Source organism: Pollicipes pollicipes, unplaced genomic scaffold, assembly GCF_011947565.3.
Source record: "Pollicipes pollicipes isolate AB1234 unplaced genomic scaffold, Ppol_2.1 Scaffold_7231;HRSCAF=8579_pilon_pilon_pilon, whole genome shotgun sequence".
Taxonomy (NCBI): Eukaryota; Metazoa; Arthropoda; class Thecostraca; order Pollicipedomorpha; family Pollicipedidae; genus Pollicipes; species Pollicipes pollicipes.
In genome coordinates, this window is record NW_023597034.1 from 45,480,920 (window position 1) to 45,497,849 (window position 16,930).

Below are 16,930 nucleotides of genomic sequence, written 5' to 3' on the forward strand. Positions count from 1 at the left end.
TCAATGAGCTTCAATGAAGTCAGATGATTTTGCAACAGCTTTACATTGGGTTTATATATCTCGTTAAGCGCCGCCCCGCCTCACTCCAGGTCCACCAATCAGCGAGCTCTTCTGCACTGACGTCACGGCACGTGCCGCCGGTTTGGTGGCACGCGCTGCCCGCAGAGCCACGCCGCATAAAATACGCGTCGAGCCAGTTTTAACCATGGGAAAATCATTATCGCTCCCCATCGATTGTTATCTGGCTGCCCATCTCGCCCACCACTGGTCGTCAATTATTCTTGTTAATTATTCCAGCATATTGTTAATTGTAACTCGATTCAAAGGACCTCTCTTGCGCACCACGTCCATTCAACGGGAAAACAATAAGCCGAGAAGAGGGCTATTAAAAGGCTAATTCTGCCGGGCAGGGGGCGCGAGCAGGTTTTGTTCTGCCTCTCGGATAGCACGCGCCAGGGTCGGCAGCGGCGGGGGGGAGGGGACAGTCTCCGGGCATGGGGGATGGCCCCGGCCGGGCCGTGCGTCCGACGGTCGCCGACTCCGCTGTACGCGGGGATGACGCGGCTGTGTGGATGGCGCACCCGAACGCTTTAAATGCCCGTGAAATCGCCACATGAGCTGGACGCAGGTGCGGCTGCAGCCAGAGGCTGTGGCCTGCTGGGAACGATCGGGGGGAACGGGGGCTGGCAGGTGCCGCTGGCTGGTGCGGTGTCACTGATCTCACGTTACACAGTTGTGGATTAGCTCGATGATGATCGCTGGAGGCGATAGCTAGCAGATGGGGTAGCTAGACGTAAAGTCCAGTGCCTCGTTAAGATCTTGCTCTTTGTTATGGAAACGCGTCACTTTCGTCCGCCGCTTACCTGCGGGCCCGCTTTGTTCTTGTTTCCTCAAAATTCATCCCACTGCTCCGCGCCTCCCAGGCAAAAATGTGGTGCCGAATGTTTTGTACGACTGGTTTTATGCTCTTGGCAAATATGAAGCGAAACTTGTTCCGCGTTTCCTGATTCGTTATTTCGATAATTTTTAGCAGCCTTTGTACCATGCAAAATTGCAAAGGATTTGTGCTGCCGTGCAGTCGGCCCCGTCTGGCCAGTTGCCAGCAGACCTTTCTTCGCCAATGAACCAAAGCTCCAGCACGGTCACACGGGCCAGGTTTATCACGTTTGACCAGTCGCACGAGCTTTTTTCGGTTATCGGGTCGCGGGGCACGCCAGCCTCCAGGGGGCCGTACCCGGCACCATGCACTGTAAGTCCAGCATCACTCCATGCAGCCATGGACAGCCTCGGGGGTCGTACCCGACACCACACACTGTAAGGCACGCGAGCCTCGGGGATCATATTCGGCGCCACGCAATGTAAGTCCAGCACCATCACATGCCGCCAAGGATCCCTATTCACAGATTTGAAATGCATGCCCAGACTAGACACGCGCTTGCGCATCCAATCGATGTACAGTATATGAACATGTCGTGCAAGCCGCCAAAAGGCCTTGACACATCCAATCAAGGTACTAAATACCAACACGATTTCTTCGGCTGTACTATGTGGTGTTGATTAGCACCTATCTCCCGTCTGGGACACAGACAGCGATCACGACATTAAATCCAGCTATACGGGAATTCATGATCCTCCTATCATTCATTTATGCCAATCTGCCGTTCTTTTAGCTCATCTGAAACGGCATTTCGTTCGCACCGTTCCGGCCGAAGATTTACCGCGGGATTATGCAAATCCATAAGGACAGGAATAAAAAACATACTAACAACTATAGCAACAACATCGCTCATCTCGAAACGGCTGTTAGAGCCTTAGTTTTGCTGCTAGCATTTTTCATAAATTTGATGTTTTTTGTCCTTTTTGCTGGGCCGTTTTCGCGTTGATTGGAACACCTCCAATACAATACAATACAACACAATACAATCCAATACAATACAACATCTCCAAATACCTTGTCAGATTCCGTTGCTCACACAAAATATCAGCCACTTTATACGCTCCCGATCTTAACATCTTTCGGTAGCTTTAGGCTTCTTCTTATACAATAATTTAGAATTTCAGACCCGAATGACAACATTCTGGCCTGGCCACACATGGAAAAGTGGGTCACAAAAACAATGCCAGCTGTTATGCCAGCATGATAACAGCGGCACTGCGAGATTCTTGGTAAGCGAAGGGGGGGGGGGCGTGGTGAGCTCCCTGATGGTGAATGCCTCCCCTCGGGCTCACTTTAATTACTTTCAGGGGCCTAAGCCCTCCACGCTGATTTCACCGCCACCTCAAATCCTACTCTGAACCCCTCAAAGGTAGATGACACAAAATGCAGACAAATTCTGTGAAAGGTAATGATACATTTCTAAAGATATTGAAGCGAGCATCTGACATGATGAAATAAGCTCACTTAGAGCTATTTGTTTGCTTTTGAGTTGAAAAACTTCTTAAGACAACACAATTTCTCTATCTAGTAAATATGCCCAAGACGTCATTGCTTGATTGCGTCATCATACCCAGCACAACAGTGATTGAGAGCCAGTAGAGGGCCATTATATCTGGAAATTGTGCTCACGAACGCCAGATATGGATGACTCGACAATTATATTTCCTTAGCCTTAATCGCCGCATGGCTAATGGAACGTCAGGATTTTAATGATTTTATTATTACGTCATGGATGTCTGGGCGACCTAGAATTTTGCTCCCCGAAAAAGTCTGCACATATTCGCGGGGGCGGGCGTATCTCTGAAACTAGAGGGACTTACGTCTCACGGAAGGCAGGGCTGCGAACCGCACCGAATGATCTCCATGAACCTATTTCAGTTCAAAACCCCATACAAATGTGGAACGGTCTCTTCAGCTACTGGCACATCGAGGTACCACATGTTTTTTGTGATGCCAACTCCGTCATATGTCGGACCCCTCTGCAAATGCTCGGCAAGTTTTCACATGGCCTCCTGGGATTCACCAGGATTAAGGTAGAAAACAGCAGTCTGTGGCAGCTTTTAAAGTACAAGGTATCGCAGAATGGTGGGCACCACGAGTTTTGAGTTGAGGGATCGGCAAGATTTTTCAGGGGGCTTCCTGGACAAAACGAGCTTCCTGACGGGGGGGGGGGGGGTCCTGAGCAGCGTCGTATTCAGGGCAGAGGGCATCGAGGGCATGTGCCCTTTTTTCAAACTGTAACATGCATCATATCCATGCATGCAAATGTTGGCAGTTAGAAGAATCTAGTACGGGGCCTTTCGACAATCCAACAAGGAGTTTTACTAACCTAAAGCACTAAAGGGCCTCCCAATGCTTAGAGGGCCCCTAATCCAGAACTGAATGCTTACGATTCAAAAAGAGCCTCCAAATTTAGCCAAAGGGTCTCGCTATGCCAAAGCAGGGCACCCGGATCCGGAACCGCTACCATCTGATGCATGAAAGGGACCTCCTGTTCCAGAAATAAAGCCTCCTGAATAAAAAGGATGTCTCCTAGCCCAGAACAGGGCCTCCTAGTTTGCAACAGAGCTTCCAAAGCCAGCAAAAGGGCCAACTTAACAAAATATTGGGCTCCCTGATCTAGATTATTTGCTATCTCATTGATAAAGGTGACCTTAGAAACCAGAAAACAGCTCTGTTGATGTAGCAAAGGATCTTTTGACATATCTGTCGCAGAATCGTGGCCGTGGTGGTGCTCAACTGCGAACTGAAGGAAGAACATCATCAATGACAGCGCTAGCCATTAGTGATTCTACACCCGCCAGATAACAAAATGTGCTCCGAATGTCCCCCCCCCCTCCCCCCGGCAGTCACGAATTCGAGGGGCCCTTCGAACCCCCGAACACCGTCCTTGACCGACCCGGGGTCACTTGCCGACACAGGGCCCCCTGTTAGACATAGTGAGACCCCGGCCGATACAGGAGCTTATCATTGTTTCTTGGACCCCGACCAATGCAAAACGTGAGCCCCGGCCTGATTCCTGCTTCGGAAATGGGTCCCCAGGGCTCAAACCGACACGGAAACAAATGTTCAATGTTGGTGTTCTCTGGCCGAAACAAAGACCTCTTGTATGCCTCGTCGGACCGGGATGAGGCCCCACGCTAAGCAGCACTTGTTTGATGAACTATTGGCCCGGTCGTTAAAACCGGGTCAGTGGCAGAACGGTGACGGTTCTGATAAGTAGAAACGAAGTAAAGGATGATTGCAAAGTTAAATTTCAGTATTGGAACATCAGGGCTGAAGCCATCGGCTAAAATAATGTAAGTAGAAAACATCACTGGCGCAGAAGCGAACAGCGCGGCGCAGCAGAGGGGATAGTTGGCCCATTTCCGGCAGGGAGGGGTCCAGAGCGTGCTTTTGTTCCCTAAGAAATTTGGGAGGCCGCTTTTACTCAAGCAGAAAGTCTTGTAGCTACGCACATTTAATCAAAATTTTCAGACAAAATGACGAAAAATGAGGAGCACTTCCATAACTGAGCCCTGCATCGAGCCTCGTTTCCCTTTTCTCAGTGACCCTTCTCTGCACCGGAAACCCTTTTTTGGGGGGGGGGGCTCATGAGGGTTACATCATGGATTAGATAGCTCACGTTCTAAGTCAGGAGGCCCCGTGCTGTGTTACGGAAGTCCTTGTGCTGACGCAGAAGGCCCCCTTTGCACAAGGCACTGGCCATATGCATGAGGCACACGCATAAGGTACTTGGCATTGTTCTGGGTTAGGGTATATCCTTAAGTGTGTCAGGAGGTCCTTTTTCTGGAACAGATCTTTATTACGCATCAGAAGGCGCTGATTCGGATCGAGATACCTTTTTCGGGACAAGGAGGTCTTTTTCTGTATTTATAGGCATCTCTGTGAACCGGAAAATTCAAATTACCTATTAGGAGCCCCACGCTTCAGGAGACCCTATATTTGGGATCAGGGGCTTTTTCCCGGACTGAAGACTTCTGCACTGATCAGAAAGCCCCTGTTCTGGACTAGGGAAACGATTTTGCATTCGGAGGCCCTTTCCTGGACCGGGCGACTCACATTCGGTATTCTCTTGCTCTTCACAGCGTTGCGAGGCCCCTAAATTACTCTAACAGGCCCCATTTGAGTATCAGTGGGCCCAGTTACGAACTAGAAAGTCTCTGTTCCGAGTCGAGAGACACTCTTTCAGGATCACGAGGCCCTTTTGTTGGACGGCGATACCCTGCGTGAATTGGGAGGTCCTGTTTTTGATTAGGAGGCCCTTTACTGGTTGAGGAAACTCACTTCCTGGATCACGAGTGTCCTTCATTAATGAAGACGCACTTGTTCTGGATCAGGAGCACTCTTTCCTGCATTAGGGACCTGGCACTGGGACCTTTTAAGGATCACGTACGCTATTTATAGGCTAGGGGCCCCTTTCAGCAGGGACTTTCTGGGTCGCTGAGGCCATTTGCTCCAATCTAGCAAGCCGTTGTGGGATCACAAAGTCTATATCTTGTTTTAGCCCGCTTATTACCTGAGGTTAAGTCCTGACCTGATCCAAGCCTAAGTTAGCCCGACATTGGAACAACATAAATATCTATATGATGATTCAAGATTCGGGCGAAGACAAAGTTCATGTGATATTAACTACTAGCTCTCGCTCAACATTCCGCAAGCGCTGTTGAGACCAATGGCCTTGAGGCCAATGGCCTTGAGACCAATTGGTCTTGAGACCAATGGCCTCCCATGATTTTAAAAAGTGAACTGCTTGCCCGACCTGATATTCTGGATGATTTCATTACTGAGAGCCCAAGAGTCAGGAATCGCCCCAGATGAACCTCAGGTCATGGTATTCGAGGTCATTCAGAGCGCCGGGTTGCAGCTAACCAAAGCGTCAGCCATTGCTGCGTCATCAAATCCCTGTGAATCCTGACGGCCTTGACCTGCTTGCATCAACACGCCTGTGCGGCTCAGATAACAATGGACAATATTATGTATCGGTTGGTTTCACCGTTTCGGACCTGTTAAGGAAGCACATGATCCCCCGTAACCACTCGTAGGCTGAGGCTTACAGACACAAAGGACAGCTCCATGTGTGGTCAGACGTGGATTTGCAAAATCGCGTACAGATCTTCAGTAGCCTATGGAGAATCCTCTGTGTGTTTTAGTGGTAAAAACGTGTACCCAGCATCTCTGCTTTCGGAGCAGCGGCGGTGTTTGAGGAACACTGCTCGGGGATCTAGGCTGTCGCAGCCGGCGGGCGGCCACGATGCCGAGGGGCGATGCCGGGAGTTCCGACGGTGCCGAGGGGCGATCCGACGATGCCGAGGGGCGATGACGGTGCCGAGGGGCGACGCCGAGAGTTCCGACGGTGCCGAGGAACGTACGTGGCGGGGGCAATAATGCTACCTTAACGGAACCATACATTACAAATATATGGTCAAAGCACATAAAACTATATCCTATTGTACTCAGAGTACAACAAGAAACTCAATGCAAAAAAGAAACACAGGAAAGAATCTCTTTACGTTCTATGTTATTGCAGGTATGGTCTCATACGCCTGACGTAAAACCGAAAAAATGTGACTTTCGTGAAGTTTGGCGTTTGACCTGGTATCATGGGACCAATTTTTCACCTGGAAACATAAAACTTATTACAAATCGCAAGATCTTATTCATACCAAGCCACTGCCGTTTTCGGATAACCGTTAGCTTCCTTATTGTGGAGGCGGCAGGAGGGGGGTGGGAAGGGGGCTCCCATCGACCCGCCATCAGCCCGCGTTGGGATAATTGACGAATCAGGATGAGGGCTAAAGATGTAATCAACTCCGCTGACAGCCTTTCAACTTCCGCCTTTAACTTAAGCCCGCTGCATATGGGGCCACCTCGCAGCGTCTCCAGCGGCCACCATGGCCTAAACACCACATGGACTTCGGACATAGCACGAATATCGGACATAATGCGCACCACGGGATCTTTTGTCGAGACAGCTCTATCATAATCTTTGCAAACTTAACACGCCATTTGTGTCTTGCTGCTTTCCTTCACGCCCCTCGACGGAACAGCGAACCGCGATAACTATCAGACAGCACCCAGTGTGAGTAAAGAGGCCCCTGGTCGGGGCTGTTATTGGGGTGACAGTGCTCTATGACCAAGCGCCGCTGGGGTCATGTGTCACCGGCCTGGGGCTGGGGCTGTCCATGTGGTGACAGTACGTCTGGCTGAGCGTCAGCGTTTTGCAGCAGCGGCAAAAGTCGAGCAGTAGCGGACGCCGTTGTGCTTCTCATGGTATATTCCGTGCACTATGGAGTTTCACTGCAATTTCGAGTGTTCGTTTATCTCCATGCCTTTTGAAAATCTGGCGTGCTCTTGTTTGTCAGTGCAGTAATGCATAGCTACCAATGGCTTACCAGACACTCATTCGGCCCAATAATCCGGCATCTCCTCACTAAAAAATGACATCTGTACCAACCCTTTAAACTGTCCGCTAAACGGCATCGTCCGAAATAGCTGCGTGCGATTTCTGTTCACTCCAATGCCTATGCGGTGGCCATGTCGGACGTTATAAAGGCATAGGCGATGCTTGACTTCTTTTTTATGGTAAGGTTTTTTACGCAAAGCTCAATAACCCAACAACCAATGGATGCCCCTGGGCACTGCCAATGGAGCGGGTATGCGTATCACGAAAGCCTTAGCGACTTTGCATCTCTTGAGGCCCAGCGGGACCTCCTTCAGTTGTGCTGGGTGTGTTTGGTCACCTCGTTTGCCGAACAGTTTCCGTACTTTTTGCGCTCATGGTCTCATTCGAATTATCAGCCCTCCAATTTCAGTGCGGTTGTTCAGAGATTGTTGCAGTCGAAACGAGGCCTTTTGTGTCGAGGGTCTTCATGATTGCACGGATCCTCGGGCCCCCCTAAAATCCTGAACAATGTTTGTAAACCTATGTGTTTGGTTTGGCAGTGTTTGGTTTCAGACCGTACCGGGACAGTTCAACTTAGTTCACTCTGCTGCGCTGAGATCCTCGAATTATTTCATGATTGTCGTTACCCCAACAGTGGATTAACAAATAAAGTGAAATAACAAATAAATTAAAATTACAAATAATCAAAAACATTGAATTGGGGAGACGAACAACCCATCCATCCCACGTTGCGAAAACACCACGGTGCTATACAGTCAACCTAACCGATCACCTTGAAGCAGAAGGCGAATAAGATCTGCCTCAAAGCGCAACACTTGTCTACTGGTTTGCATGGCGGTCGACAAGCGGTCAGACGATCCGTCTCCCGACCATTTGTTGGAGTCTACCGAGGAGCTTGATGTTGAGAGAGCCTTCGATTCACCCAGGGGCCCCAGACAGTTTCAGTGACGTCACTTTTACCTCTTACTGACATCGCCGACTCTCACTGCCGACGCGCTGCGCCATATATGCCAACGACTTCAGTCTTTCGTTGAGCTCAGCATGGATTTAATAACACTACCATTTGAACCACGTCCGGTCGGGTAGCTGGGTCTCCCCACGCTTTCCGCCCCTCTGCGACGGCGGCTAGACGGGGCGTCGCGCCGCGCCGTAGCCGAGCCTGCAGACCGCCCCCGCCAGCGCCAACCAGCTCCGATTGAATAATTGGCCGGCAATTGGATGATGGCTGCGGACGTCACTGGGCTGCGCTGAGACGGTGCCGGCGGCGGAGGGAGGGGGGGGGGGGGGGGGAGCGGGGCGTGGAGGGCAGAGGGGAGCGGAAACAAAGGGAATCGGAAGCTCCTGGTCTCCCTGCTCTGCCCGGGGGCAGCATGCACGACAACGAAGGGAATTGACGGAGCTCTTTTGTCACGCTAAAGCACACTTCAACGGAAGTTTGTCTGCTTGCTGTGTTTTACCACGAAAGTGGAAAGAGTGACAGGTAAATGCTTTTGCCCCCTGTAAACGGCTTTCGCACTCATTTTGCATCAGTTATTTTTCGTATCTGAAAAGGGAAATTAAAAACAAGTTGGCGCACCAGAGGCAACAAGTGTAGTCTGGGCTCGACTGACGCTAAACCTACCAACTTAACAGACCACGAAGCACCAGAGAAGCTCCCAGTCTCAATGATATTCACGCAAACGCGTCAGCCCGGAAACATCAGAGGGCTTTTGACACCCTCCACTGCCCTGAGTTTAATCAGAATCGAGGTTTGATTTTAACACAGCATTTCAAAAAGTAAAAATATTAGGCTCTTCGAGAAGTATGTATGGTTCCTGATACTGAGGAACGCTGTTCGAAATTCATACCAAGCGGCTGAAATAACTTTATTTAGTATTTAACAGCGAGGTATCAAATTTGTTATAGATAATAACTCACCAAGCCAATAAAACACTTCGTGTTGTCGTATATAATTTCTGCCGTATGCAAGCCGAGGGCAGTGTCATGATGACTCAATGTTGGTTTCAGTCGTGCGATCAGCGTTGTTCTCAGATATTCAAGTTTTTAGCTGATCTACGGCCGTGTACTCCGCTCAACACACAAACACTGCCGACGCAGTAAAAGGAGCTGGGTGGTACTCGGCTATGGGATAACGTCAGGAAAATATATTCCAGTTTCGATTCGGGCAATGTCGAACGGGTCGATTACTAGTACCAAAGCCATTTTGTCAGCACCGCCAAGTTCAAATGCTGCAGAAGCAGGTAAATAAAGTCACATGGGCGGTGTCAGGTTCTTCATCACTGTGCGTGCCACAGCGGACAGCGGTATGCAAAGTGTCGCGCAATTTTTTGAAGCTCCTTTGTAGTTCTGCTTGCACCTACCTGTTTGTCAAACACTAGCCATTTGCGAACCACAGCGATTCTGACATGTAACGACGCAACACATCACACCCGAAACGTAAAAGCAAGACGGCATGGACCACATTCCATTCAAACCTAAAACAGGCTGGCGCACGGCGCATGGGCGCAGCCGCCAGCACGCATGTCCGCTCCCACCGCGAAATCATTTGAACTCATTCCATGGCTGAGAAACACCTGTTAAGATACACGTGAGAAGTTGAGGGCAGGAGGGGTGCTTGCTCCCACACCCACCTTTAAGACTGGACGGGGAGGGGATGCACGTTCAACTATGTTGGGGTTTAGCTTAAAGTTCTGATACATGACGTCGAGATAATTTTATCACAGCAGAAAGAAAGTCTGAGAAAAGTGGAAGTTAGTGTGGATTTCTCTCCTTCCAAATTTTGAACGACTTCCTAAATTCGGTTTCCTTTCACTTTTTCTTCATGCAAATGTCGCTTGATAAGATGGAGAAAACAATTTCATTTTGGTGGAAGAGGGCTGCTTTTTGCCTCTCGGTCAAGATAACACAATATGTCGCCGATGAATAAAATGCATCCTGTTTGTTTACATTTAAGCCAATCATTCTTCATCATCATACAAAGCACACGGACCACATGAGAGGGGCGAGTAAATGTATAGGTGTCTGGCACTCCCACAGACCCAGGGGAGGCTTAGGGACTTCGTGAACAGGAGACCAGTCGGTACGAGTTCGTCAAGTTCGCAACAGATCCAGATTCCTATTGAGATCGACATTCGCAACTCTGACCCGCTATGGGTCCTGTCATGAGTCTCGGCGGTCGAGCTTTAGTGTCCGTTGTGATGAGGAGATCCATATCTATCTTTTACGCAAGTCTTTGCGACAACCTAAGGCTTCCGTTTCGAATGTTCTGACCTTACACTACTCCTACAACTCCGTTCATCGGCAATAGTAGCAGGAAGACCTGAGGCACCTACAACTTCGTTCATCGGCAGTAGGAGCAGGGAGACCTGAGGGAAGTTGTGTGTCGATCTCAGTTTTTGCTTAAGGCAATCTGAACGTCTCGTTAGATGTGTGTTTGAAACGTTTTAAGACGTCGTGAGCATACCGATACACCCGACGAGGGCAATAGTTCGAACATCTGCCCCGACGGCAACACTAACGTCTCGTCTCAATCATTCCGTAAAAAGGAATAAGCAAGTTTTGTGCTGCGCGTCTCGACTACGTTGAAAGAGCACGAACTTGTCTAGATTTCGAACTGTTTTAATAATGTTACTTCAGTCATGCGGAAATAATATGAGGGCCACAACTTTAGAATGAAATGAAATACAGCCCACCCCCAGCGCGTACATTATTTTGGGCCTTTGGGTATAAAACGTCACGTGGAAATGTGGCTGCTCCTATACAAGTCCAAGCCACCAAGCAAATTGTCCTCTTTTTGAAAAATCACGGATTTATATGGGTGCATTGATTCAGTCCGACTGAAATCCAACAAAACAGTGTCAGGCGACACGCCCAGTTTTGTTGCAGTGTGGCGACCGTTTTACTATTGCTGCCATTAAAGGGTTCGACTGCATTCCCACGGTCAAAAGCGTAACACTTCCTTAATAACGGACCCAGTTTGAAGAAAAATATGCCATTTTTGCACCATAATTGGCTTATTTTACACGTGCTGCAATCTCATTTCTCACAAAAGTTTGTTGGTGGGCGCAGCCTTTACAATGGAGGTAAGAGCATTATGTGTTAAATAAAACATTACATGCAACTGCCCAATCTTTCAAAAAGACCGGCTTCAAGTCTGCACACCACTTCAGTCTTAAAAACAAATATGTCCCGACAACCAATCCATTTTCCGTTGGATGCGCAAATTCGGAGTTCATGGAAAGGCATGGAACTTGAGCGCTTCAGGCCCGGGCAAGGCTTCTCACTCGGAAAAGCCTGCTTCTCCAAGAAATCCAGCGGAAATCGCCCTCGTCGCGGCTTCAGTCGCACGGACCCGAACAAATCGCCCTCGTCGCGGCTTCAGTCGCACGGACCCGAACAAATCGCCGTCGTCGCGGCTTCAGTCGCACGGACCCGAACAAATCGCCCTCGTCGCGGCTTCAGTCGCACGGACCCGAACAAATCGCCCTCGTCGCGGCTTCAGTCGCACGGACCCGAACAAATCGCCGTCGTCGCGGCTTCAGTCGCACGGACCCGAACAAATCGCCCTCGTCGCGGCTTCAGTCGCACGGACCCGAACAAATCGCCCTCGTCGCGGCTTCAGTCGCGCGGACCCGAACAAATCGCCCTCGTCGCGGCTTCAGTCGCACGGACCCGAACAAATCGCCGTCGTCGCGGCTTCAGTCGCACGGACCCGAACAAATCGCCCTCGTCGCGGCTTCAGTCGCACGGACCCGAACAAATCGCCCTCGCCGTCGCCGCGGCTTCAGTCGCACGGACCCGAACAAATCGCCGTCGTCGCGGCTTCAGTCGCACGGACCCGAACAAATCCCTTCGCCGTCGCTGCCGAGATCTCGAGTCATTCAGTAGTGGATCGCCTAACCGTCAGAAAAAAAGACGCAAAACTGCACCTGCATCATAAAGGTGTGTTCCTGACCTGAAATCCCAGGACATAGAGAAAATGATAACGATTTGGCTGTGTGGTGATCCTCATGCATGGTTTTATCAGACCATTTTGGTTCGAGGAACACATTGACCGCACGACTGCGGTGAATACGCAGCGATTACTTGAAGTATTGACTTCTTATTGAATAAGTATCGACTTCTTCCTGTGGGGTTACCTACAAGGCCTGGCCTATGAAGATGGCCAGACCATCGCTTCGCTTAGGTCAAAACAGCAATAGAGGGTAAGATGCAACCCCCCCCCCCCCCATCACTCCACGTTATGAACAGCTTTGCGCAGGGCATTGATGTATGCTTGAGCCGCCGGGGCGATATTTTGGATATTTAATGACAGTCCTGAATACACACGAGACATCTCATCGTTAGAAAACGTAGTGCACTAAACATACAGATCATTGAACATGCTGCGTAAGATTCTGACATTGTTAAAACAATAGACAAATCAGCCATTTCCAATGTAACGCCTCACCCAATTCACCGTTTTCTCGGAAACACCAGTGGGTGAGCCTCAACGAGATATCCCGATTAGTAACACGTGCCATGTTTTAGGTCTGCTGTTTTCGGAAAAAATGAAGGGATGACCCCACTGTTCCAGATCAAAGGTTAAGTTTTTCTCAGAATCTAGCTTTTTAGCTTTACATACTCATATGTACAAGACTATGTTTACCTTGTGGCGACATTTCATTTAAACAGGCGTGCCCCTTGTTCAATCTGAATACAATGGTGCATAGTGCTATGTTTATGATGTACCGCTCTACTGATACAACAACGTATTCTCGCCGCGCGCGTCCCGCAGCATCGTCGGTTGCCGCCCGCCGTCCGCTCTGGCCGTGGATGACCGTGCAGTGTTGTCCAAAAACCGCCGCTGCTCCGAAACTAGAAGTGGTGGAGACACATTTTTTGGAGTTAAAACACGCCGGGTGCTCCATAAGCTATCACAAATTTGGGCCCGATTGTACAACATGCCGGGAGCTATCTTCAGAAAACCTTAAGGGGGCGGGTCACCTCGATCCCCTTCCTGTCGGAACATCATATTGCGTGCATCTTACATACACATTACGTACATATTAAACGTCATATCTGTGTTTGGCTCATTCAGCACTTATCATCCACACTTTTTTGTGTATCCAGAACAAATGGTTGGAATGTTGTGTTACCAGCTTGGCTTATATGTAGAATATTTGTTCAGGTTTTTTCATTAAATGTATGGGTCCAAAACATAATGATTTACCCGGCACAAAACAACTTATTTTTTGATCAGCTTAGCGGACTGACTTAGTCGTACGTTTTTATATATTCGGCTAGCTACGTGCGCATCAACGAGTTGGCCTGATTTGCGACTGGACCTAATACATATATTTGCTACTGGCTCGGTGGCTTATATGTTCAGCTGCTACTTTTTTCGAAAAAAGTGAAATGAAAAGACGCATGGACTGCCGCGTCTTTGCAAACCGGGCGACGCAAAAAGCCCCGCTCCCGTCTGTCCAAGTTCGGCCATTATGCTCCATCTGATCCAGTTCGGCAGCCATATTCCCGTTCAGTCCAGCTCAGCAGTCATACTCAAAACGCGCACTCCACTGCCGGTATTTTACAACGCAAATGCCGCGAAATGTCAGAAAACGCACCACAGGAGCGCACACGTTCCTGAAATTTCCCAAAACTTTTCGGGATCCTACGCATGATAAAGCTGCCCGCAAGCCCCGCTGAACTTCAGTAAAATGAGACAAAGGGTCGAATCGGCCAGCTTGACACGGCCCTCTCTCCCAGCCGACGCACGTGGCGAGCGGAACGTCCCAGCGCAGTTGCCATAGCCAGCCGGCAGATGGCAGAAACTCCGTGCCCCTGGTAAGTACTTGAAGTCAGTCGCTACCAGCAGATGGCAGGCGCACCGCAGGACTTGCCCCAGATCTCAGCAATGCGAACCGGTAGGTGGCGCCACGTTTTCTTTCAAGACGAGAACGGAGCGCTGTAATGGTTGATTCACCCTCCGCCAGACGGCAGGAGCTTCGTGCGAACGACGCCAAGCTGAACGGTGTCCGAAGCGACCTGACACTCGGCCCTGAGCGCACCCAGCGCGAACGCGCAAATGTCGGAGCTCCTTCAGTCCAGTCGATGGGTATATAGATTTTTCACGCCAATCACTTTAATAAGGCATACTCGCACAGAGAGCTTAAATAAAGCACTGGGGGTGGTTCGCAGTATCGAAATGCCTCAAAAGGGGGCAATGCGACCCCTACAAAAACAGGCACACTTATAACGCATCACGATTCACCCACATGTCAAGCACCCGCGTTGAAGTCATCGCGTCCTTGACATCTGGTTTGGCGACCTGCCCCTCTCGATGCCGCCTGCCTCCTCGTCACGAGATGAACGCCTCCTGTGTCAGCCGCTGTTCGGCTGGGGATGCAGCTGGAGACTGCGTCCCCTCCAGTTGGACATGGCACTGTCTCCCGGCCAGCGAGCTCTGTCTGACGGCAGCTGTGGCCAGCAAGGCCTTTGTCCGTCAGGTGCCCGCTCCCCCTGCCATCTGGCCCTCCGTCCGTCTGTCCGCTGTGCCGTCGCCTTCGCCGTCGCACCCGCCGCTGCTACCACATTCGTCACCGTCGTCGTCGCCGTCGTCGTCGCCGTCGTCGTTGTCGTCGCCGTTCGGCTGGTCGGTCGAGGCGCCGCCTAGTTTATCGCCGCGGCGTCGGGCCACCTGAGCGCGACGCAGCTCCCGCACCGCCATCCCGCCCGTCAGCACGGCCACGGCCACGTTGAGCGCGGCCAGCACGGCGGCCGTGCGCGGCATGCCGTAAAGGTCGGCTACCCGGCCGCCGGCCAGCGGGCCGACGACGTTGCCGGCGGCGAACACGAGGCCGATGCCGCTGGCCACGGCCGCCTTGGCGGTCATGTTCGGCTGGGCGGCCAGCAGGCGGCCCACGATCGGCACGTAGGCCCCACCCTGCGCCACCTGGCGCACCAGCAGACCGGCGGCCAGCAGCGCGCGCGACGGCGTCAACCCCATCCGCGGCGGCGGCAGCATCAGCAGCAGGCCCAGCGCGTCGGCCAGCAGGCAGCCGGTGGTGAGGAGGTGCGTGGCCGAGACGTGGTCAGCCAGGCGGCCCCAGGCCAGGCCTGACAGCGAGTAGCAGGCGGACGAGCCGAGGAAGAAGAGGCTCAGCTCGGCCGGCGACATAGCCAGCTGTGTGTACACCCACGGCGCCAGGTTCGGGTCGACGGCCGTCCAGTTCATGGCGACCATGAGCACGACGGCCACGCTGATCCAGGCCTCGGCCGAGCCGGCGAACTGACGCAGGTGGGCGGCCGAGCGGCCCCCTCCGCCGTCACCGCCGGGCCGCCCGCCGACTGGCACCAGCCACGTGCTCAGCGTCGCCACCACCACCATGCCGCCGCCCACCGCGAAGAAGGGCACGCCGTAGCCGCCGGCGGCGTACAGCAGGCCGCCGAGGCCCTGACCGAGAGACATACCGAGCGCGATCGCCGTCTCGATGACGCCGAGCGCACTGCTGGCGCCGCCCGGGAACTGGCTGGCGGCCAGCGTACGCGCCGCCGTCTGAAGGGCAGCCGTGCCAGCCGCCTCGGCCGCCCGCAGTGTCACGCAACCGGCCAGGAACGCGGCCGTCGACCGGACGAGCGGCACCAGACCGAACGCGATCGTGGTGGTGCCGGCCAGCGCGAGGCCGGCGCAGAAGGCGCGTCCGACGCCGACCAGCGGCACCAGCCGGCCGGCCACCGGGAACAGCACCAGCTGCGTCAGCGCGTAGCTGCTGAAAACGAGACTGCTGGCGGCGTGGCCGAGGCCGCGGCGCGCCGCCTCCTGCGGGAAGAACGGGATCATGACGGCGATGCAGCAGCCGGCTAGCAGGCAGCCGCTGAAGAGGCCCAGCCACAGCCGCCGCCGGCCACCGCCGGCCCCGGGCGCATGACTCGAGTCGGAGTCCGAGTCCGAGTCGGCGCAGCTCGGCTTCAGCGGAGCGCTCGGCAAAAGCGGAGCCGTCTCCGAGCAGGCGGAGGGCGAGCCGGGGGGCGCCATGGCTGATCGGGCGGCCGGCGGTCGCAGACCCTCGCACCGCGACACCACGCACCGACTGGCGCCGGCCGGCCGCTCGGCCGCGGCCGGCCCGGCGTTCACCTGGCGACCGCCGCGGGCGCGGCTTACGACCTCGTCCGGCCGGACGCCGGCGGATAGTGAGCGCTGAGCTCCGCTGACAGTTAGCTTATCATCAGCCAGCTGAGCCTGCCAGTCATCAGGATGAGCTCCTGTCGAAGCAGGCAGTCATGAATCATGTCATGCCATTGCGCAGAATAACGAACAAACATCGGGATTTCTGTACGGCCTGTGCTCAGGTCGGAACGTCGCCGTATTGACGTCCTCGTTCCTCGAATGTGTTTGCGCCCAGTAATGCGGGTGCTACGATGTGGACACAATGGTATTGTGAAGGCAATACATTAAACTATTATTACGTAATAATCCGCGCAAAGAGGGAATACTGGGCCAAATAAATGCAGAACAATTTTTTCAGCTACCGGTATGCTAGGTAGAAAGTACCTAAACACATCACTCTTAGTATCATGCAGATTTTGTACCAAATAGTATCCTGCAA

At 52.3% G+C, this 16,930-nt stretch overlaps 1 protein-coding gene across 1 annotated transcript; it reads right to left on the reverse strand.

The window, feature by feature from the left end:
• Positions 1-13,417: 13,417 nt before the first annotated feature.
• Positions 13,418-16,479, reverse strand: LOC119109066 (MFS-type transporter SLC18B1). Its single transcript, XM_037232602.1, has one exon. The coding sequence runs from the start codon at positions 16,357-16,359 to the stop codon at positions 14,827-14,829; it is 1,533 nt and encodes a 510-aa protein (XP_037088497.1). The 5' UTR covers positions 16,360-16,479; the 3' UTR covers positions 13,418-14,826.
• Between the last annotated feature and the right edge of the window lie 451 nt (positions 16,480-16,930).

What these genes read in the sequence shown, in the direction of transcription:
- LOC119109066 (XM_037232602.1), bottom strand. Translation starts at nt 16,359, where the DNA reads ATGGCGCCCCCCGGCTCGCCCTCCGCCTGCTCGGAGACGGCTCCGCTT.